General features: G+C 30.7%; 1 protein-coding gene across 1 annotated transcript in view; it reads left to right on the top strand.

Moving 5' to 3' along the window:
* LOC128856526 (frequenin-1-like) overlaps positions 1 to 4594 on the top strand; it is a 38525-nt gene extending 33931 nt beyond the window's left edge. Inside the window, exon 7 of the mRNA XM_054091828.1 lies at positions 4324 to 4594. Within this exon, the coding sequence (XP_053947803.1) occupies positions 4324 to 4491 (168 nt within the window). The 3' untranslated portion in view covers positions 4492 to 4594. The remainder of the gene's footprint in view (positions 1 to 4323) is intronic.
* Positions 4595 to 25006: the final 20412 nt, after the last annotated feature.

The raw sequence follows: 25006 nt of genomic DNA on the forward strand, positions 1-25006 counted from the left end.
CCTGAAAGTTTCTTGCAAAGAAGTGTTTACATTAATGATAGGATTAAAATTTTTATAAGAACATTAAAGTTGAGGCAACTCTGTTATGAAAAGAGTTGCGAATGCTTACATAGGAATTTGAGCTTTCGAAGGCGATGTTTAGCGGTAGCTGAGCGCAAGTTGTAGTTGAGTTAGCTTGGTGGGAAAAGGCTATTATACTTCAACAGTTAAATATTCTTATAACGCACTAAGTGTATACACCAAAATGATCAAATGGGCTGGCATTCTGGAAAAGGGACTGATTAGCTCAAAGGAACAACAAATGCAGTTGAAATAAAAATATTATTTATTAGCTCTTCTGCCTACTAAAAAAGTTGAGTAAATTTTAGGGATAAGCCTGCTTTATAATTCAATTGTTTTGTTTTCACTGCAAGCATCGTTGATTGCAGCCATTAATGGGTTTAACTTTAAAAATTATAATTCTGATTTTAATTATAAAAATAAAAATAAAAAATTTAGTTTAAATTTTTTTATAATTTTTATTTTACTTTAGTTTCAATTTAAAATTTAATTATAAATTTAATGAATTACTTTATAAAATTTTTATAATGTAAAAAAATTGCTGCAACTAGTTCCATGACGGCAAGCGAATGCCGTAAAAAGGCCTTCATTTAAGTCTACAAAAATTTGACTCACCCTCGTTTTCAGTGCCTTCCATATCTGCGAATAATGAAAAGTGTAACACATTACAGAAAACATTATTTTAAACTCAATCAACATATAGCCCGGGAGTCGAAGCAAGAATGTATCATTGCGTTCATACATCTCGGCGGCGCGCGGAGTTTTCAATGCTTTGGCTGACGGTCTTCCCACCGCTATAAACGCATGTGACCATCATTCTTATATTTTCATATGTGTCTAAAATGATGTAAAAAAATTTCAATCGGCATAAAGTAGTTTTACTTTTTAATTTATTTTACAAGTTCGCCAGTTCAGCTGACGTCTTTTCCCCCCTCTATGGCGCAGCTGACTATTTTTTTTTATTCTACTAAATGTCAATAATACACAAAAAAAATGTCAGCCAGTATTAAATTTTTTTTCGACACGTTTTGCAGCATCCCACGCACGTACCCACCGCTACTGGACCAGCTGGCAGTTGGTTTCGTCATCCATTGGATGGCGTCTGCCTTCAGTATTAAAATCAGGCGGCATGAAATGATGAAGTCAAAATGACCCCTGGCTCCCGGACTAATAGCATAACTTGCAAAAGTTTCAGTTAAAAAACTAACGCGGCACGGCTGAAAAATATACAATGACCGACAAAAGTCTACAGACACTCCCTATTTCCACTGAATTGAAAGTTCAAAAAACTTTACTCAAAAATGTGTTTACACGGTTTTATTTGAAAGCTTTTTCTAGTCATTATAAACTTAAAGAAATCCATACATTAACATAAAATAGCAAAGCTATGGCAAAAAAATCTAAAACCAACGTTGACAAAAGTCTGCATACAGTACACAAATATCCTACTCCAGTGTGAAAAACTTCACTTAACTCTAAGTAATTCTAATATTGCTTCTAAGTATTTAGTTGGTCCACCATTAGCATCAGCATCAATTACAGCTTGAAGCCGTGGTGGCATCGAAGTGACTAACCTTGTTAACTCTGCAGAAATTATATTGTTCCAAGCTTCTATTAGTCGTTCTTTGAGTACTGAAGCGCTTGAAATCGGATTTTTTCTAATTTTTCGTTCAAAAATTTCCCAGACATTTTCAATAATATTCAAATCTGGACCGCAAAGATGTATTTAATTGCCTTGGAGCATGGTAAAGCAGCCAATCCTTCACAATGTGTGCTGTGTGCTTGGGATCGTTATCCTGTTGAAAGCCCCAACCTGGACTAAGCTCCAAATCCTCCACCGAAGATTTAAAACTGACTTCCAATAGAGATTTGTATTCATAACGATCCATATTACCTTGAAGAAATACTAATCTTCGAACTCCAGATACAGCAACAGCTCCCCAAACGATTACATTGCCGCCACCGAGCTTCACTGTTGATATCAAATACTTCGGACTTAGTGCAGTATTTTTTTTCCCCTCCACACTTTTGCTCTTCCATCGCTACCGAATATACATATTAAACTTCTACTCATCTGTTAACAAAACTGTTTGCCAAAAATCCATCCCCTTTTTTCTGTGTGCTTTGGCGAACTCCAGGCGAAGTTTACGGTTTTTTTTTTTTTCAGAAATAAGACGCTTTTTTCGTGGTGTTCTACTATGAAAGCCGTTTTTGTTCAGAGCTCTTTGAGTTGTTCTTGGATAAACACACTTGATGGATTAGCTTGCTCTATCCTCGGCTCATTCCGGAGCAGAAACTTTTGGATTTTTGTCCACTTCTTTTAGAATCAAGCTGATGCGTCTGCGAGATAGTTTTGTCGGGCGGCTACTGCGCGGCTTATTTTCGGTGAAACCACTATTTTTAAAGTTTTTTACAATGGTCTGGGCTGTTGCACGACTTAAGTTTAAGATTTTTGAAATTTCGCCATATGATTTTTGTTCTTTCCTGTGCTGAATAACTAAATTTCTACCGTCAACTGATATTTTTTTTCGAGGAGCCATTGCAGATGCTTAAGTATTCTAATTCCAGCTAAAATCAATATCAGCAAAGCAACAAACATAAGAAAAGGAAAGAAATAGACTAACGGTATTTTATACAAAGGGTGGCGCAAAATTAACCATTCAACTTTTTACTAAAAAAAAAAATATTTGCAAATATTATACATCTTTCCATAATTGATTAATTTTGCGCCATCTGTTATATATGGGTTGGGGAAAAAGAAATGTCGTATTTGTGATCGAAATTTGATGCTTTTCTTTACGTAGTTAGAATTATCCGATTCAAGTCAAATATGCCCCATTTTATTTGCAAACTTGTTGCCATTTAGAAGGCAGCTTCATTATCCCCCCTTTATAAACCCCCCTCCTTATTTGCAAAAAACTCAGACAACCAGTTTTCGCAAGCCTCTTTTGAGGCCAACTTGATATCACCAAGCGCGTTTTGCATTGACCGGAAGAGATGATAGTCGCTTGGTGCCAGGTCCGGATTATATGGTGGATGCGCTAGGACATCCCATCCGAGCTCCCACAGCTTCTGGCGGGTCATCAAAGATGTGTGAGGGCGAGCGTTGTCCTGGTAGAACACAACACCATTCCTATTGACCAATTCTGGCCGCTTCTGGTCAATCGGCTGCTTCAAACGGTCAAGTTGCTCACAGTAGAGGATCGAGTTAAGGGTCTCGCCATAGTTGAGCAGTTCATAGTGGATAATTCCCTTCCAATCCCATCAAACACACAGCAAAACCTTCCTGGCGGTCAATCCGGGCTTGACGATGGTTTGGGCCGGCTCACCGCTTCTCGACCACGATCTTTTTCGCTTGGCGTTGTCGTACGTGATCCACTTTTCATCGCCAGTAGTCACCATCCGGTTCGAAAATGGGTCAAGTTCGTTCCATTTTAGCAGAGAATCGCTAAGCGTTGATGCGGTCCAAGAGATTTTTTTGCGTCAACACGTGTGACACCCAAACATCCAGCTTTTTTTGGAATCCAATCTTCGGCAAATGGTTCCAATCGGTTTTGTGGACTACACCTAGTTCTTGACTAATCGAGCGAATGCTCACATGCATGGGAGCATGCCAGTCTCTTTGGATAATTTCAACGATTTTATCAGTCTCTACGACGACATCTACTACACCAGAACGAAATCGATCGAAGCAACGCTGTGCTGTACGAATCGTTACAGTATCAGGCCCATAAACTTCACAAAGGTAGTAAAAACGTAAAAAATGACGAATTTCTTGCTTGGTGGACTCCATCTTTGACGCGCTATAACTTAAGACTGAAACGTACGATCAGAACACTGTCAAAGAGACACTTGTAGTACAGATTGTCGTCTTCAAATCGCCGTTTAGTGTTACCCGATGAAATAGGTATAACGCAAGATATGTTTAAATGTCGTGCTCAGTTGACAAAATACGACATTACTTTTTCCCCAACCCAATATTATACTATTGTATATGTAGACTTCTGTCGGCCACTGCATAAGTAAAAATGCAAACAGAACTTCGCTGATATTTTCACACTTAGTAATTTCACCACACTGGCGCTCACCAACGGGCGCTCTCTATACTAACTAACACTGAGCATTTCTGCGAGTTTGCCAGACCATTTGCTCAATTGGGTAATGTTGTTGTTAATATACACTAAATGTTTCTAGTATTAAAGTGGTATTTTTAATATTTTTTTTTATTTATTTTAACTCTTTCACTCCTCTCACCCCAAACAGGGTCAACAGCCGCAAACGGAGGAGGAGAATACACCGCAAAAACGCGTCGATAAAATATTCGATCAAATGGATAAAAATCACGATGATCGTTTAACGCTCGACGAATTTCGTGAGGGTAGTAAAGCTGATCCACGTATAGTACAGGCGTTAAGTTTAGGTAGTGATTAACCAAAAGAGACTTAGTTTAATTCTGCTACGGATTAAACGAGGAACCCAACAATCGATGAAAATTTACAAAAAAGAGTAAATAGTAAAGCGAATAAAAAAAAAACCAAAAAACAAAAATAAATATAAACTATTAATAAAATACAACAAAATCAAGAAATACAGCAGAATACGTATGTATGTAGGTGGGTAGTAGTAGTAGAGAGAGTTTTTTGCAGTATTCATAACGTGTGAGAGAGAGAAGTAAAGTAATGTGTCATAATCAAAAGGGGAAAACTAACAAATAAATTTCACACACATACAACCACTTTTTGTGAGCATGGTTTGCCATACACACCTAAGCGAGTGCATATCGGCCGAAGAGCATCGGCGTATTGCACTTGTGAGCATATGCGTATATGTACATACACATCCACACACAAAGTTACTCGTTAGTGAGCTAGGCTAAATAAGAAATACTACTACAATAAAACAAACAAAGGAGATACACGTAAAAAGGGCAAGCGGTAGAAAAGCTTCGAATAACTAAAAACAAATAATGAGTTTTGAAAATGCAAAAGCACACAAACAACAAATAGCGAATTACAGACATAATCTTCTGCATGTAGGTGAAACGAGTTTAGTGTAGAAAAATCAGTAAGTGGAAACAGACAGCAAGTGGCTGTATGTACCGTTAGAGCGCGCTTGCAAGGCGCACACGTATACATGCAAGACACTCACATGCACCACATACACACACACGGACATAGTTTTAGTGTATTCAACGAAATGAAAATCAAAATCTGCCCCAAATTGGCGGATAAGAAGCCAAAGCAGCCCACAAAATTTATAGAAATACTAAAATGAAGTAAAAAGTATTTAAGTAAAAGCAAAAAAAAAAAAAAAATAATTGATCAACTTCTAGGCAGCACACTCGCAAAACGTGCAGGTTAATTTCAGCGCAGGAAATATATTGGAAATCATGGCAAAAAAAAATTGCATAATAAATTGGAAATTAAGCAAAGGCGTAAAAGGTCGAATACAAAGGTGCGTTTAAAAAAAAAAAATAATATAAAATTAAATACAAAATTAAACAATAAATTAAAAAAGTATTTCCACACAGCAAATCCTACTTTCTATTTACAATATGTACATATAGAAGATATTAAATTGAATTAACTTCTAAAATATGCTACACAAAAAATCAAAAATGATAACGAAATATTTTGCTTAAAATTTTAAAGGCGTGAATTGTTTGAAAAGCGCAAGTTAGGCCGCTAAAAGAAAAATATTAATAACGAAATGCATAAAATTTAACCAAAAAAAATTAAAAAAAAATATAAATGAAACGAAAATGTTATGAACAATAACACCAATTTAAAATTTATTACTCATAAAAAGCTATTAGAATATTTAAAAATTCAAAAATATCTTAAAATTTCAACTATTTACTTTTCATTTAAATACACGTCACTTAGACGCTAAAAACTACATACACAAACTTAAAGTTAATAAAAAAAAATTAAAAATAAATTTAGAAAAATCTAATAAATATAAAATTAATAGTGAGTTCATAAAATTTTGTAAAATTAGAGCGTTTTACAAGGCGGCGCTTTCAGTTCTGCAGGGCAAATTAAAAAAAAAAATGTATTTTAACACCAGGCGGCAGTAAAAGTTATCTTTTATATGTAGTAATGCTGCATACTCAGTTTTTTTTTTTTTTTTTGTCGGGACAACTAGCAAGTGCAGCACTCAGACATTAATTAAGTCCATTGTATTACACTCGGATTCCCTTTTGAATTTTCTTTAATTATACTCGACCTCCTAAGAAATCTGAGTAGATCTTGTGGTGCCAAGGAGCCAAGCTGGTCGCTTCTTAGCACATCAGTACCAAAAACCTTAAATCTGATTCGAGCAAAGGTGGGGCAGGCGCACAGAAAGTAGTCCAACGCCTCATCCTCCTCTCAACATGTAGGGCAGAGTGCACTGTCTCAGATTCCTACCTTTTCGATGTACATACTTCGCCTATAGAAAGTGGTCCGTCATCAGTCCAATCAGTTGCCTACAGTCCCTTCTGCTTATTGAGAGAAGGATCTCCGACAGTCGGTCGGGCATGACAGGTAACATCAGCTTTGTCCATCTGCAGCCTCTTTCAGCCTGCCAAGCTTGCTTGTGGGTAAAAGTAACCCGTTTGTTAATCGTAGCTTTGATGGCCGTAGAAGGAAGGGCAAAACGGGCTCTGGGCCAAAGAGGAGTCAAAGGTCTCATTTCCCACGATACCCACGTGTCCCGGGACAAATGTTAGCATCAGGCTGTTATGTCTACCGACATAGTTCAGCCTAGATTTACAGGACTCGACTACCCCTGATGTGGTTGGGGGGCTGTCTAAGGCCATAAGCGCAGCTTGGCTGTCGCTGCAGGCACATATAAATCTGCCTCTCCATCGGTTTTCCACAACAAAGTTCATCGCTTCTTGAACCGCATACACCTCCGCTTGAAAAACAGATGCACGCATTCCAAGAGCAAAGTGCAGTTTTGCCCTGGTGGATTCCACGTAGACCCCGGAGCCGGAGCTAAGCTCGGTCTTGGAGCCATCCGTGAAAATGCGAAAACAGTGTTTGCCGGGCTCATTTTCAGAGTTTAACTACGACTGAGCCTCTGGCAGCATTACACTGTACCTCTTTTCAAGTACGACTCTTGATGGCATGGAGTCAAGGGCCATGGAGAGAATCGTTGGATCGAAGTCTATGCCTTCTCTGTTGCCCAATGCCAGGCAGGGACCGTACCAGTTCCCATTGGGTTTCAACCTGCAGATGGCCTTCAAGGCCTCTCCTTGGATGAAAGCATCAAGTGGTGGCAAACCAATCAGAGCATCTAATACCGGACCTGAAGTAGTCAGAAAAGCTCCGGTGCAACAGATGGCCACAGTGCGTTGTAGAGTCTACTCATCCAGACCATTGATGCATAGGTGACAATAGGTATTATCATAGCCGTGTAGATCCATAGGACCTTGCTAGGAGAAGGACTCCAAGTTTTCCCAAAAATGCCAGAAGGCTGTCGGTGCTTTGGATGTCTTTGTTTCAACGTGTGACTTCCAAAGAAGTTTACTATCGAGGATTACTTCCAGATATTTGATTTCTTTGGGTAACTGGATTGTGACTCCTTTTAGCTTAGGCAGAACGAGCCCATCAAGTTTCCTGCTTCTGGTAAAGAGGACAACACCAGTTTCGTTGGGGTTTGCACAGCACCAAGTGTCAATCATATCCAGTGTTTTCTGTACTTTTCTACAGATGTTCGTAAGCGAAGGACCCATTATCAAACAGGCAACGTCATCTGCATATGCTTGTGTGCAGACTCCAGCACCATTTAAGGTGCTGCATACTCAGTTTTTTTTTTTTTTTCTCAACAATTTTTCAATCTGAACAAATTAAAAATTTTTTTTTTGTTATAAATAAAGAAAGAGACTCTGGATATCAAACGAAAGTGAATACATTCAGCTATTCAAAAAAAGTGTGGGTTACTTTTCGCCAGAACAAATATAGCTTTGAAAAATGCATCCTCAAATACTCTTGAAATTTCCAAATGAATTATTTTGAAAAAATATTCGTGGAAGATCCGAAACTCGCAAGGGAGCAAAGGTTGGCCGTTAGCCGAAAACCACTTAGAGTAGGTCGATGCTGCGTGAGTTAACAAATGCCGACATCATAGCAGGGCACAGAAACAACAGCCCAGAACCGTAAACGATGGAGAAAGAGGCTTGTCGAGGCCCTAGCGGAGTGAACAAAAAAAAAAAATAAAAAAAATAAAAATTTTAGTATTTAATATATCCACCAGAACTTCACTCTCCATGCAGTTTCACAAAAACGTAAATAAAAAAATTACTTGAACTCTGCTTCTAACAAAAACAGTTTGGACAGTAAACTCCTGTGTCTACGTTCGCCTTTGAAACTCTCAAGCTTTTAAAAGAAAAAAATGAAAAGCTGAGTATGCAGCAATACTATATAAGACCTATACAGAGTTCCATCTGCATAAGAAATTCTGCCTGGCTAACAAAAAAAGTTGATTTTTGTCGCACGGTGGGATCAAGTCCTGCTTATGTTTATTTTACACATTAAAGTTTTAATATTTATTTTCGATAAATTTTTTTCGTTGAATATTCTAAATTGTCGGAAAATCACATAAATTTTCATAGAAATTAAAGGCACACATTTTGAGTGGCTTAAAAAGGTAGGCAGGTTCTTTACTTTAAATAATCGTACAATGCCATTTTACAGGCATTTCAATTTCCACTCGATATCCGCCGACTGAGCCAGATTAGCCAGCAAATAGGAGCACAGACCACTAAAACCTACTTTTGTAAAGAGAAATTGACCAGGCAGTTACATAGCCGATAAGTAGCAGTTTCTGCCTCCTTATAGTTTTGCGCAGCCTCAAGAATAAGCGCGCCTAGATCTTCCGAACTTCCCTGTTGGAGTTCCATGAACAGTGTGTAGTGTCACTTCTCAGAGAGTATACGCTTCGTGATCGCTTCCGATTTCATCTCAGCCAATTTTCGATGAAAATCCCAGAAATCAATAATTATAAATAAACTCCCTGTAAATCAATTTCAGGAGCCTTTGGTAAAATACTTATTTTTTAGTAGTAAAATTTTTCTTTGGTGGGTGAGGTAGGGTTCAAAATGCCTCCACATTTACAGCGACCCTCGTTTACTCCGACGGGTGGGGGGGACATGAAAACAATCCCTTCTCTCCTCCTGGGGAGACACCCTTTCGGGAACTACTTTCTGCATTACCTTGGAAGGGCCCAGAACGGCATCCATAAAGGCCCAATTCTATTAACCCACATCTGGGTCTATCTTATTTGTAGCCAGCTTTCATGTTATAGGCTCGTCTTCTTGTGTCTCTGGCTATGCGGCTTCGCTTTGTTGCACTGTGTCGAGGTCAATCTTTGTTTTCCATCCTCGATGTATTTCTTTACCGCGTTCTAACTGCCCTCGGATTCGAGCATTTTGCTGATTATGTTGCTCGGCGCGATGTCACCAATCTGCTTCCGCAGAGCATCTTTTCCGCAAACCACAACTGAAAAACGTGTGTTCAGCGTCATCACTCGGTGCTTCGCAGTGTATGTACTTGGGATCGCTTGCCTTGCCCATGCGGTATAGGTATTTTCGGAAGTATCCGTGGCCCGAGAGGAACTGTGTTAAGAAGTAGTTTACTTCTCCAAAGTTCCTTTGGACCCATTTGTCAATTGATGGAATAAGTTTCGCCGTCCATCTGCCACTCGGTTCAGTGTACCATCGGCTTTGCCACCGCAGCATGGTTTGGCGTCTCCGTTCTGGGAAGCTAGTGATGACGTGTTTCCTCTTGGAGTCTCACGCATCCATTCGTTCCTGCACCATGAGTTCGACGGGTATCTCTCCGCTGATCCCAAATACTGCAGCACCAGAAACAGTGCAGTAGCGGAGTCAGCTCTGAGTGCCGCTGTTTGTTGCACAGTCGCTAGGGCTTTACGGTTGGCTTTGCAGTTTACCACAATTCCCCATACTTTGCTTTCGTACAGGACATACCGCACGCTGTTTTGCAAGTTTGTGCTCTGGTAGAGTTGGTAGAGTTTGTTTCATTTTGCTTAGTAGCTTCCTGCAGGAATCGGCCTCAGCCCAGAGAAAGTTTAGAATGGAAAGTTAAAACGATGGAGATCAATAAAACTTTTTATAGAGGAGCTACTCCCTACTCAGCATCCATGGCGATTTTTAGAGATGCGCTCTTGAACAGACAGTTATTCGGCTCTGAGCGAATTTTACAGAAACAGCTGATGGGTTGACATCACTTGGGATGTGTTTACATAACATAACTGAGATGGTGTTGGTGATATACGAAAAAGAACAACCAATGACGCTTTGTTGGCATCTGAACAACGACTAATTGGACAAGTGCGTGAGTACGCATTGAAAGAGTGCGTGAATACATGTGAAATGATAGCGTAAATTTGGGCTACCAAATCTGCCAAGTGGGCGAAGTTCACTTCACAATATTCTCTTTCACCACAGTTAAAGAGCAAACCTTGTAAATCTATCATTCTTACTCATCATCCATGGCGTTCCGACCCGAAACCAAATTTAAGCCTCCCTTTTTTTCATTCTTGATCTTCACGGTCTTCCCTGAGTCGTTTCTAGCTATCTGTCAGGTTAACTACGTTAATGCAGCGGACAGTGGAATTTTCTACGACTGTCGTGGAAACGATAAACAAGAAAATCTTCTGTATTCCTTCAACTACTTTTTCCGATCGAATTCTCAGTGCAGTTCGTACTTATAGAGGAGAACTGTGAGAGAACTAAGATGAGAGTACCTTAGTGAGAGGTTGTGAATTTTGAATAGAGAAACTTTGATATTGCTGAAGTAGTGGTGTTCGTAGGTTGTCGCTCGCCGTTATTGTGTGCAGGCATCGAGAATTAGTTACAAATTTCGCCGCGGTTGTCGTCAATGAATTTATGCGAAAAAGTTGAAATTTGAGGAAAAGGTTGCATAAAAACACTATTCATTTATCTTTAAAATTTTTTTAGTAAAAGGGACGAATTATTCAAAAACTATTTATTAAAAAAACGCGAGTTTTTTTGTATTTTTTTTGCAATTAAATTTTTTTACCAAGCTTATTTTTGTTGAGTATTTTACGTTAAAAAATTTGGCTGAAATATTCACCATTGTTATTTCTTTATTCTTAATGTATCAGATTTATAGTAAATTGAATGGATTTCATATTTGTAGCTACATTTTACAAAAGTGAGTATGAATTTGGTAATTTTTTGGAATTTTTTTCTTCTTAATAATATATTTTTTTTTTGATACACTATTCGACAAATTTTCAAGCATGATTTTTTCTCCAATATCTCCACGTATTTCGATTTATTATTTAGAAATATAAATTTTTTCTACACACTCCGTAAAATTATTTGCATGTTTTCGAATTTATACTTCTTTAAAAATAAATTATTAAGCGTTTCACACTATTCTAAAATTCTATTGGTGTTTTTATGAAGAATTTTAAGAAAAAAAAGTACGGCTACTTATTTCATGCTTTTTATGTTAAGGGACTAAAAGGACACAAAGGGACTACTTTCTTCAATAATCTAAGGCAAATAGAGAATCAAACACATTCAGGTGAAAGCCAACCAAGTGACCAATTGAAATGAGCCCAAGCTTGTTTTTGCGCAGTACTTGAACGCCATTAAAAACAAAAATTAATATAAATTAATTTCAGATTTTAAAAAAGAATTTTGTTCAATTTTTAAAGGGCTTCAATTTCACAAACGAGACCAAGCCAATTTTTCTTATATTTTATAACAAAAAAATCAAGATTTCATATTTTATAAAATTAATTAAATTTTATAAATTTGATTTAAAATTTTTTCTCTTATCTTTAAAGAGTAAAAAGTGGCTCTACGCTCCACCCGCAGTTAAAGGGTGCATATATTTCAAAAATTTGAATCTTCCGACTTCTAAGAATTTCTCTTAGTTCACACAGAAGAAAAATAATTGCTTGGCCACCGCGTACATACAAAATATCAAATTACAGACAGTTTTTTCCTAAAAAACTTGCTTCCCACAAAAATTTTTCCTACAAATTCCTCAAAAAAAATTTCCTAAAAATTCCTAAAAAATGTTTTCCCTAAAATTCCTTAAAAAAATTTTCCTAAAAACTCCTACAAAACCTACCTGAAGATACCTAAAACAAATATTTCCTAAAATTTCCGAAATTTTTTTCCTAAAAAAGATTTTCCTAAAAATTCTTAAACTATTTTGTCCTAAAAATTAAAAAAAAAATTGTTTGTCTAAAAATTCCTCAAAAAATTTTTCCCACAAATTTCTTAAAAAAATGTTGCTAAAATTTTTTTCTTTTTCTTTGCTAAAATTTACCAAACAATTATTTTCCTAAAACTCCTTAAATATATTTTCCTCCAAATTCCTTAAAACAACTGTTCTTAAAAATGTTTCCTTAAATTGCTTTCTTTTTTGCCTAAATTTTGCGAACAAATTTTTTTCAGTCAGAAACAAATTTTTTCTAAAAATTCCTAAAATCAGATTTCATAAGAATTTCTAAAAAATGTTTCCTAACATCTTTGTCTTAAATTTTTGTCCTAAAAATTTGATCCCTAAACAATTTCTAAATTCGTAAAAAATAGTTTCCCAAAATAAAATTTCCTAAAAATTCTTAAACTATTTCATCCTAAAAATTAAAAAAAAAAAAATTTCTAAAAATTCCTAAAAAAAAGTTCCTACAAATTTCTTAAAATTCTCTTTTCTTTTTTCGCCAATCTTTAGCAAACAATATTTTCCTAAAACTCCTAAAAAATATTTTCCTGCAAATTCCTTAAAAAAAAATTCTTAAATTTTTTCCTACAATGGTTTTCTTTTTTTGCCTAAATTTTGCAAACCATTTTTGCTTTTTTCAAAAAATTCAAATTCAAATTCAAAAAAAAACATTCGGAAAAATTCATAAAAAAATTTTTCCTAAAGGTTCTTAAACTATTCTACCCTAAAAATTACAGGAAAAACTTTTTGTTTACAAATTCCTGAAAAGCTTTTGCTACAAATTCCTTAAAAAAATGTGGCTAAAATTGTTTCTATTTTTTTCCTCAAAATTCACAAAAAAAAAATTTGCTTAAAAGATTCATAAAACATGTTTTCCTCAAAATTTCTAAAATCAGATTTCACAAATACTCCTACAAAATTTTTCCTAAAATCTTTTCCTAAAATTTTTTTTTTTTAAATTTGATTCCTAAAAAATTTCTAAATTCTTAAAAATTTTTTTTTAAACTTAAAAATTCTTAAACTATTTTATCCTAAAAATCTAAAAAAAATATACTTTGTCTAAAAATACTTGAAAAATATTTCCTACAAATTCCTCAAAAAAATGTGCCAAAATTTAGCAAACCATATTTTTCCTTAAACTCCTAAAAAATATTTTCCTGCAGATTCCTTGAAAAAATTTTTTAAACAATTTTTCCGAAAATCGTTTTCTTTTTTTTCCTAAATTTTGCAAACAATGTTTTTCCTACAAATTCAGAGAAAATGTCCTAAAATTTATAAAACATTGGTTTCCTAAAAATTCGTAAAAAGTTGTTCCTAAAATCTCTTTCTAACATTTTTGTCTTGAAAATTTTATTCCTAAACAAATTCTAAATTCTTAAAAACATTTTTTTTAAAGCAAGATCCAGCTTTTAGCATCTTAGTCAGAAAAATTAAAAGAAAGACGTGGTTTTATAATTGTGACACCCGGTATATTAAAAAATTTAATTATCCCAAATAAACACACTTTGTTGTGCGACGAAAAATGTGCTCAGCTAATAAATCAAGTGAACATACCTACAATACTATTTTTTTACTCTTCTCTTCAGCCTTTCGTCTACTGAAAACCCAGTTAGTCTAAACTTAAATTAACGTAAATTGTCGCTTGATGTAAACTGCTGTTGTGTTTTTTGTTTTTAAAAATCTAATATAAGAAAAGCTGTATAAGTAATTAGTCGAATCTCAACTTAACGTAAGAAACCGAAAAGTCAGCGTATATTAAATTCTTATGTTACGGCCTTACGTAAATTGACATCGCTGTCCGGTAGCTCTTCTTTCTATACTTCAAAAAGCAAAAATGTGTAAGAGTAATTTTCCAGCGCCTTTTTTACTTCAAGTGCTGTACAAATAAACATTTTTTTTTTTGGTTCATAGACTTAAATAAATAAATAAGTAAAGAAGAAAATGTAATATAGTAAAAAAATTTAAATTATTTTCGCCAGCTGTTTGACGTGTTTAAATTTCGTATGGTAAGTTAAGTTAAGTGTAGACTAACTGTGCTTTAAGCATCTACTCAGCGTATACTCTTACGCACCCACACATACACACATACAATATTTTTTCATACCCTTGTCCTCAGCCGTCTGTCTACTACCTGTACTCCACTATCTTTTTCAGTGTATCACCTATCTAAAATAATTTCTGTTTTATATGTGGTTCAGCTTTATATAAAAACAAAAACAAAGCAAACAATGAAATATTGTTAAATAAATATCAAAAATGTTTGCATACCTAAACTACCCACAGAAATAATTACGTAAATGCAAATCACTTAGTTTACGAAAAAAATGTCTATCACAAATTTATATTAAAATTTAATCCACTTAAATGTAATATTTCAAATAAATGCAGTTAAACCAGATTTTACACGTAGTCAAATTCATGAAGTAAAATTTAAATTAAATAAAAGGAAATAATAAATCAAAAAGTGTGAAAAAACTTTGTTTGTATGGATTTCGCCTTAATTAAATAATTTTTATAAAAAAATTCGCATTTTATTAACTAAAGCAACGGCAATCAGAAAACTTTAATTCTGATGGAAAATTTAATGCAAATTTAAAGGACAAATATTTTAACCCCACTAACAATTTTGCTTGGAGAATTCTTTCATATAAATACTAAATTCGAAATAAAAACATGAAATTACCTCAATTAAATCATTTTTATAAAAAAAAAAAATCAGTTTGATCAACTAAAGCAAAAACCCTCAGAAAACTTAAAATCTGATTGAAAATTTAAGTAAATCGCATTAACAACTTCGCTTGGAAAATTCTTTCATTTGAAAATTAGTTTTGCGAAAGGTTGAGTATATAATGAAAATTAGAAAATTATTTCACATAAAACTTTAATTTGAAATTTAATAAAATTTTAAACTTAATGAAACTTTTTAAAATTAAAAATTAAAAAAATTTTATAAAATTAAAAAGCATCAAATTATATTAATTAAAGCATTAAGAAAATCGATTGTTTCACTAAAGCAAAAGCAATCAGAAAACCTAAATTCTGATTGAAAATTAAAAAAAATTCCACAACTTCACTTGGAAAGTTCTTTAATAATTTGAAATTTAATGAAATTTTGCATTTAATAAAATAAAGAAAATTACATTTTATATAAAAAGCATCAAATTATATAAATTAAATACTTTTTATAAAAAAAAAAATTTAGCAAACAATATTTTTCCTCAACTCCTAAAAAAATTTTCCTGCAAATTCCTTAAAAAAAATTTTTCCTAAAATTTTTTTCTTTTTTTGCTTAAATTTTGCAAACAATTTTCTTCCTAAAAATTCAGAAAAAAAAGTTCCTAAAAATTCATAAAACATTTTTTCCTAAAAATTCGTAAAAAAATTTTACCTAAAATCTTTTTCTAACATTTTTGTCCGAAAAACAGTTTTCCCAAAAATTTCTAAAACAAATCTTTTAAACTCTTTTCCTAACATTTTCTATCTTACTATCTCAATTAAATCACTACAAAAATCGAATTTGATTAACTAAAGAAAAACAAATCAGAAAACTTAAACTCAAGAAAATTCCACTAACAATTTTGTTTGGAAAATTCTTTAACAAAAAAATTAAATTTATCATTAAATCCATTTAACTTAAAAAAATAAAATTTAGTGAAACTTTCAGAAATTTTTATTAACAAATTTGATGCTAATAACGTTTTCTTATAAAATATTAAAATTGAATCAAAATTTAACTAGAACCTTTCCACGAAAATTCAAGGAAATTGCATGAAAATATTTTGACATAAAAATATTTAAAATTTAAAAAAACTTTACTAAAATATTTTATAAAAAATGCTTTCATACATAAATTCATGTTGCTGAAAAAATTTTTATTTTCAATTTTATTTTATAAAAAATTTAATTAAACATTTTCCTTGAAAAAATACTTTGTTATAAAATTAGTTTTGTTATAGAAATTTTAAGTTTTAAATTAAAATTCTACAAACTCCACTAACAATTCGCTGCAATATTTCACATAATTTATGTAATTTCCTTTGATATAAAAGAAAATTTATATTTAATTTTATGAAAATTTAAATTTTAATTTAATTTAAAAATTAGTTTACCAAAAAAAATTTTAAATTATTTGAAGTTCTTAAAATTCAACTCCATATTTTGCCTGAAAATTTTTTCATTAACAAAAATGCGAAAATGGAGAAAAAATGTCTATAAAGCAAAATTAAAGCAAATCGAACCCACATTTTTGCTGCAAAAATTTTTTCATAACAAATTCTTTTTTCATTTTCTGAAAATTTTCCTAAAAAATTAGCTTGGAAAATGGACTAGTTTTCATAATTTGGATTTAATGAAAATTAAAAAATTAAAAAAATTCACCTAAAAAATTTGCTTGAAAAAGTGACTCAAATAAAAATAAATTTTGCAACAAACAATAAATATTAAACAAACATTAAAGCAAGTCCAACTAACTAACAATTTTGCAGGAAAATGATTTCATACATAAATTAATTTTGCTTGACAAATTCAAAATTTACGAAAATTTACTCAAAAAATTTGCTGAAAAATGTGGCTTAAGGAAAAATTTATTTTCCTATAAAAAATTTTAATTTAATTAAAATTGAAAAAATTTACCTAAAAAATTTGCTTGAAAAGTGACTCAAATAAAAATTAATTTTTCTAATATATAAAAATTTCTTATTTATTGAAAATTAAAAAATTCAACTGAAAAATTTGTTACTTAAATAAAAACTAATTTTCCTATAAAAAATTTTCATATAATTAAAATTAAAAAAATTTAAATAAAATCTCCTAAAAAATTTGCTTGAAAAAGTGACTCAAATAAAAATTGATTTTCCTATAAAAAATTTTCATTTAGTTAGAATTAAAAAATTGAAGAAATTCACCTAAAGCAATTGGTTAAAAAAGTGACTCAAATAAAAATTGATTTTCCAATAAAAATTTTCATTTAATTAAAATTGAAAAAATTCACCTAAAAAGTTTGCTTGAAAAAGTGACTCAAATAAAAATTGATTTTTCTATAAACATTTTAAATTTAATGAAAATTCAAAAATTGAAGGAATTTACCTAAAAAGTTAGGTTCAAAAATGGACTTAAATAATATTCAATTCCTACAAAAACTTTTTAATTTATGGAAAAATGAAGAAGTCCGTTAAAAAATTGCTTGAAAAAATTTTCCAAACAAAAACTTATTTTTTCTGTACTCAATGCAAACAATTCAAGAATATATAACGAAGCATATTAACCACATATTACCTATATCTAATACCTAAAAATAAAAATAAAAATAAAAAAACTAACAATAATAAAATAAAAACAAATCTGAAGCCTTATGCCAGTACCTACTACTTGTATGTAATCCCAACTACTTAAGTATTTAGCTATATGCCTACACATCTACACACCAACATATGCATATGTGTTTGTAAAATTACAGTCTACTCTACTCTAAAATAGTCCATGCATTTGCTATCCTGCCTGTCGCTGTCGCTTTTATATATACACATACATACACACACACATATAACTATACGAAGTTAAGCTCTTTCGAAGCTAATGTATATTTTATTCTCTTATACTTATACGCAATATCTGTACATACATATACTAGATACATATACACATACACCCATACATATCCGCTTGCAATAAAATATCTGCTTATGCTGTGTGGCTGGCTGTGTTATCTCAGCACTTTCTGCTGCTGCTACTTGCTTTTATCGAAATTCTAATCGGCTTCTCTGTATTTTTCCCCGAAAATTTCTAAATAAAAATTTTATGTGTTTCCTGTCTTTCATTTTATTTCGCTCGCTTTTGATTTGCTCTTTTATGATCGCCTCCTTTCGTTGTTTAACGCTAAAGCTTTTGCTGTTTTTTCTTTTGCGAAATGGCTTTTGTCTTATTTATCTCTATTTGAATACGCATTGTAGGTACATACATCGTTAAATTACGAAGGATATGACGCATAAGAGCCATAAGTATTTGTAAACGATTTAATTGAGCGCAGTGGAGGCTTTAAGGATTCATTCGTACGTAAAAGATATTCGCAATTCATGAAGCATGAAAAGATATAAAAAGAAAAAAAGAAGAAGGCTTGCAGAATAGGCGGCTTTTTCGAGAATTTGCGTGAAATGTGGTTTGCGACGAAATCGCGGTTTCATATCTCATACGAGGATGACTATTTATTTTGCAGGTTTTGGTAAGCTTACCGGTAGAGGTTGTATTAACCCTTTGCGGTCGTATGTCTACTCTCAGCCGCCAAAGCAGGGAACGATACCCATTTTATACTGTATTTATTTATAGAATTAATAAATCTTGTTTATCCTTCACAATCTTTCTTGTTTTGTATCACTGCTCTTTAAACGAAAGCTAATTCCAACCAGTACGACACCCATGTCCGGATTTAATACGACCGCAGGAGGCCAAGAGTTTATTAGTGAGCAGTCTATTCTTAGCTGAGCAATCAGCAGTCACTTTAAATATTCTCAGTGTTCGTATTTTGCTTTTCGTTTAAGGTTTCACAAAAGTTGAAAGAATTACAAAAATACTCACATTTTTTATGCCCAACCTCAAGATAAAACTGTAAAAATCGTCAAACTTAAAATTTTTAAAAAACAAAAAAAAATTGGAATTTTTTTTAACTTCTAATCAAAACAGTTTTTAAAGTTTTTAACCAAAATGTACATTTTTTATATTCAACTTTACAACTCAACACTTTTTTCTAATTTTTTTAAATTTTTTTCTAATTTTTTCAATATTTAATTCAAACAAGTTTTTCAAATTGTTTAATGAATGTTTTTTTTTCTCAATTTTTCAAACTTAAACAAAAATTAAAATTAGCATAAGCTTTTAAAAATTTATTGAGCCTTCTCGAATTTCTTATGATTTTCTGAGATGAAGCTATAAAAGTCGTCAAACTTCAAATTTTCAAAAAAAAACAAAAATTGAAATTTTTTTTAATTTTTTATCAAAACTGTTTTTAAAATTTTTAACCAAAATTAAAAAAAAAAATATTTAAATTTTTTATACTCAACTTTGCAAGTCAACCTTTTTTCTAATTTTTTTACAATTTTTTTCTAATTTGTAGAAATATTGAATTCCAAAAACTTTTTCAAATTTTTTAATCAATAATTTTAATCAAAAATTTTAATCAATTTTCTAAACTAAAGAAAAATTTAAATTGGCATAAACTTTTAAACATTTTTTTTTGAGCCTTCCCAAATTTCTTATGATTTTCTGAGCGGAAAAATCTGGAAATTCAAATTAAAAATTTTATTCTTAAATATTCTTTAAACTGTAAAAATGATATGATGAGTTTCCAGCAGGTAAGAGTACATGAAGCTCCTAAATCTTATCGTAAGTTCAAAGCCTCAAGCCAAAAAAAATTAGATTTTTTCTTAAGTTTTTAATTAAACAAGTTTTTGGAATTTTTTTATGATTTTTTTTGATTTGTTGTTTTTTCAACTTAAATATAAATTTAAATTTTTTAGCTTAGGCTTTAACAAAATTTATTACACTTTTTCAAATTTCTTATGATTTTCTGAGTAGAAAAAATTTTTTTTCTTTAAACTGTAAAACATGTAAGATGAGCTTCCAGCAGGTAAAAGTACATGCAGCTCCTAAATCGTATAGTTAGTTCAAAGCCCCTAGCAAAAAAGAAGAACAAAATTTATTACACTTTCTCAAATACCTAACTTTACAACTCAACTTTTTTTCTAATTTTTTTATTGCTTTTTAATTTTTTCCAATATTTAATTCAAACAATTTTTTCAAATAGCTTAATGCATGTCTTTTCTCTCAATTTTTCAAACTTAAACAAAAATTAAAATTAGCATAAGAGTTTAAAAATTTATTGAGCCTTCTCAAATTCCTTATGATTTTCTTAGTGGAAAAAGTCTTGAAATTCAAATAAAACATTGTACTCTTAAATATTATTTAAACTGTAAAAGTACACAGAGCTCCTAAATCTTTTCATTAATATAAAGCCCCAATCGAATGGCCTCAAGCCCAACGCGAACTTCTATAAAAACTAATGTGGAAGCTAATAATTGAAGTCCAGGGTGAACCTGCCCCATTGAGGGAGCCAGTGCAGACAAATAATTTATGTCGCTTTCCATTATACATTTCCTTAGGCACTATCGATTTTCTTTGATGTGAACCAAAAGCTGATTAATTTAGAGGTAACGAGTTTCAAATTGAAATAGAACAACGAAAATTGAAATTCATTAGACAATCTTTATTATATTTGTGTACAACCATTCAAGAAATTCCTATATTAAAGATAATCCGTTTCAATTGTTGACCGCAACTGCGCCCTAATTCAGCCTTCCGCAAACACCAACTCTGAATGACTCGCTGGAGCACTTCGGTCGGTATCTCATGAGCAACTTCAGTAGTGTTGGCTTTTCAATGCCTCATTCTAAGCTGATTTGTCTACAAAGCATTTAGACTTTACATAAAAAAAAAAAAAAAAAAAAACACCCCCCACAAAATAAAAGTTCAAATATATCACACATCACACGATCTTGGTGGCTTGGTGGCCAATCTGCTGGTCCGAGACGAGAGCTAAATGGCTAACCGAAACGACGACGCAGTAAATCGTCTTGTTGGAACCAAATATTGTGAATATCTCGAAATTCAATTTCCATCATAAAAAAATCGTTCATCAGACGTATTTTGCGGGTTTCGAAGAAATATATTGAGTAAACTTGGTGCGACCTCGCCTTGTGCCTTCTTGTTGTGAAACGTTTAACAGGGGGAATTCACGGTTTCGTTTGCAAGGCTCCAATATTTTTGCAGGAGGAACTAAAATTTTGCAGCTCCTTTAATAGTTTTCGTTCCTGCATATAAATCCTGATACAGATTGAAAGGAATCTACTCGGGTAGATACTATGAGCTCATGGACAAAATCAGTGACAAACCTTCAAGAAAGATTTTCGTTAGCGAAAATTAGCTATTTAGAAAAAAGTTAAATTTTTTGTAGAGCATTTTCATGGCCTTGAGTTTAAAGGCGTTTTGGTGATGTTTTGGATGCTCTCTATGCAGATTTGTTGCTAAGCGAACGTTGCTAGGTAAGTGATCGCTTGTGGTCACCCTCTGCAAGTGACTATAATTTACTATATTTTATATTTTATTATTTTTAATTTATTTGTATATTTTTTATTCTTCGTTTTCACTTTGACATCGCCTCTCCTATTTGAGTTTTAAAAAGTAAATGAAAAAAAAATTATATACATATTTAGAGAAAATAAAAAAAATATGTCGTTTAATAGAAGTTGCAATAAAAAGAAGGAAAAATTCCTAACCAAAGTCTCTGTTTTTCAAAATTAATACGTAAGCAAAACAAACATTACAAAAATGATTGAAGAGTGTTTTTACTTGAAAAAAATTACTTTTATTTTGTGAAAAACAAATTGTATTTATTTTTTATTTTTGAAAAAAATACCTTTATTTATATATTTTTCATTTAAAAACATGTATTTTTTGAAAATTTTGGAAGTTGGAAATATTTTTTTCGTTATGAAAAAAAATTTGTTCTTTTTCTTTTAAGGGGCAAAAAAAAATTATAAAACAAACAAATTTTAAAGTTTCAAAATTAAAAACTAAATAACATAAATTTTGCTTTCTCATACATATATAAACATTTTTTTTTCAAAAATAAATATAAACATTTTTTTTAGGAAAAAAACATTCTTTAATCATTTTTGTATATTCTTTTTTTCAAAACAATAAATAAATAAATGTTGTATATAAAAGAGTTTTTTTTTCAATACTAAAAACAAAAATGAAAAAAAAAATTCTTTAATAATTTTTCTACTCTTATTTTTTTCAAACCAACAAGACATTTTTTTTCAAAACTGAAAAGTAAATAAATACATCTGTTTTCTCAAAAATAAATAAAATATTTTTTTTTCTCAAAAATAAATACAATTTTTTTCTTAAAAAATAAATATAAAAAACTTTATAGGAAGAAACATTCCTTAATCACAAATTTTTTTTTCAAAACTGAAAATTAAATATATACATTTTTTTTTTCAAAAATAAATAAAATATTTTTTTTCTCAAAAATAAATACAATGTTTTTTCTTAAAAAATAAATATAAAAAACTTTTGAGGAAAAAGCATTCTTTAATCACTTTCTTACTTTTTTTTCAAAACAAGAAAAATATGTTCAAAGTTTCAAACCATTAAAAAAAAAAATTTTTTTTAATGAAAATAAATTTCCTTATAATTTTTTTTTTTTTTTTGAAAGAATTTATTTTTTCTTCAAAACAACAAAAGAGAAATTACAAAACAAATAAGTTTCAAAGTTTCAAAAATAAATAAAATACATTTTTTTTCAAAATTATATAATTTTTTTTTTTTCAAAACTAAAAATAATTCTTTTTTTTTTCAAAACTACAAATAAAAATTCTTTTCAAGAAACAAATTTTTTAATCACTTTTGTACTTTTATTTTTTCAAAACAACAAAAAATGTTTTTTACAAAAATGAAAATTAAATAAATGAATTTTGTTTTTAAGAAATAAAACATAAATAATTTTTTTTAATAAATAAAATAATTGTTTTCCATAAATAAATAAAATAGTTTTTTTTTCAAAAATAAATAAACTTTTTTTTTCAAAACTAAAAATAAATTTTTTTTCTTGAAAAACACCCTTCAATCATTTTTGTATTGTTTTTGCTTATGTATTTATTTTTGAAAAACAAAGATTTCTCTTGAGGTCAAATTTTTTATAAATTTTTAATACAAATATAAAATTAAAAATATTTTTCAGGAGAAAAAACGGTTTTTGTGTATTTTACGTATTTTTTTTTTTTTGTTTTGAAAAACTGAGTTTTTTCTCAGAAATTTTAATGTTACATTTTTTATAATCCTATTTAGTTTTATTTTTATTTATATTTTTCAAAAGATATGTATTTCAAAACAAAATACTTTTTCAGGAAAAACTATTCTTAAACATTTTTGTACTTTTTTTCAAGCCACAAATTTTTATTTTTTTTTATTTATATTTTTTTCACATGTTTACAAAAATTATTTCGTAGTATTTTCAATTACCAAACGCCGCTGAAATAAAACGTCAGTTTATTATTTTGTTTTTGTATCAAATGTACTTCCACTTTCCCCAACTTAACACTAACGATTTCATATATCTTATAATTAATGCTTATGGAAAATAGAAAGCACCGCACTGCACTAAAATTTCTCAAAAAAAAAAAAATTACAAATAAATTTCACAACAATTTCTCACTTAAAATCACTAACTTTTTATAAATTATGTACTGTAATATTTTTTGTAAAATTTTCTATTGTAATTGCATACAAATAGCGGTAGAAGTGAATTTATTTAAGTAAATACTCGCAAATTTAAACACAAGAACGCTTTTTACTATAAAAATACTTTTGAAATTAATAAACTGTGACAACACTTAGCTGCAACAATCAATTTTAAGCGCTTACTTTATACTAACAAAACGTAACTATTCATAAAACAAAAAACAAAAAATTACGAAAAATCAAAAATCATTATAAGCCTATCCTTATAAGCCATTGCAAATGGCTGCAAACTTATTACATTTAAAATAATAAATAAAAAAAAATTAAAAGTAAAAATAAAACGAAAAATAAAAAGATGTTACTTATTTCAATAAACACGAGAAACTTATTAACTGTAGATGGCTTAACAAAGTATGGTTTTTAATTTGTTAAAAAAAAAAAAAATTTAATTAAAACAAATCAATTAATCAACTACAAAACAAGAGCATTGTTAAAAAAAGTTGTAAGTATATATTAATTTATTATAAAAAATTTGCTATTGAGATATTAAAGAATAATGCAATTGTAAATAAATATTGTGATTAATACAAATAGAAAAAGGGGGAAAATGATGCACACAATTCGACTAGAATATTTATGAACTTGGTAATTTTTGGCAGCAAAAAAAAAAATATATATAAAAAAAGCTTAAGCAAATTGCATTAAATTCATGTGATTACATAGTGAAGCAGCCATTTTAGGGCCTCAACCCTACCAATTCCAAAGATCGGTCAAACCTCAAAAGAATTTGGCGCTACCTTAAAAACTTTTGTTTTGGAGTGGGTTAAAGTTTCATTTTTTGCTTAAAAATATAATTATTTTATTGTGTATAAATTGATTTCAAATATAATTCTTGTCTGCAATGAAAAGTAAAAATTAGTAAGGAACTTTTTTTAAGGGAGGTAGAGGGTTAAACTTCTAGTGTAATGTCTTTTTAACCACTTTTCAAAAGAAAATTTTCGAAATTTCATTGAAATTCCTGTCAAAGAATCAAAACCAATTTATGGTAGTTTATTAAATGGGTTGTCAGAGGGTTAAAACATTGAAAAAAAAATTTTAAATAGTACATTTTTCTAGGGCTCGCTGAAAATGAAAACCTCAGACGGATAAATGAAGAAATGCCATTATGTTTATTAAATGGGTTGTTAGAGGGTTAAAATGATCGGAAAAAAAATTTTAAATGGTATATTTTACTAGGGCTCGCTGAAGATGAAAACCTCAGACGGATAAAAGGAGTGCAATTATGTTTATTAAATGAGTTGTCAGAGGGTTAAAACGTCCGAAAAAAAATCACAAATGGAGCATTTTCCTAGGACTCGCTGAAGATGAAAACCTGAGATGGATAAAGAAGGAGTGCCATTATGTTTATTAAATGGGTTGTCAGAGGGTTAAAATGTTCG

This window comes from Anastrepha ludens, chromosome 3, assembly GCF_028408465.1.
Source record: "Anastrepha ludens isolate Willacy chromosome 3, idAnaLude1.1, whole genome shotgun sequence".
Lineage (NCBI taxonomy): Eukaryota > Metazoa > Arthropoda > Insecta > Diptera > Tephritidae > Anastrepha > Anastrepha ludens.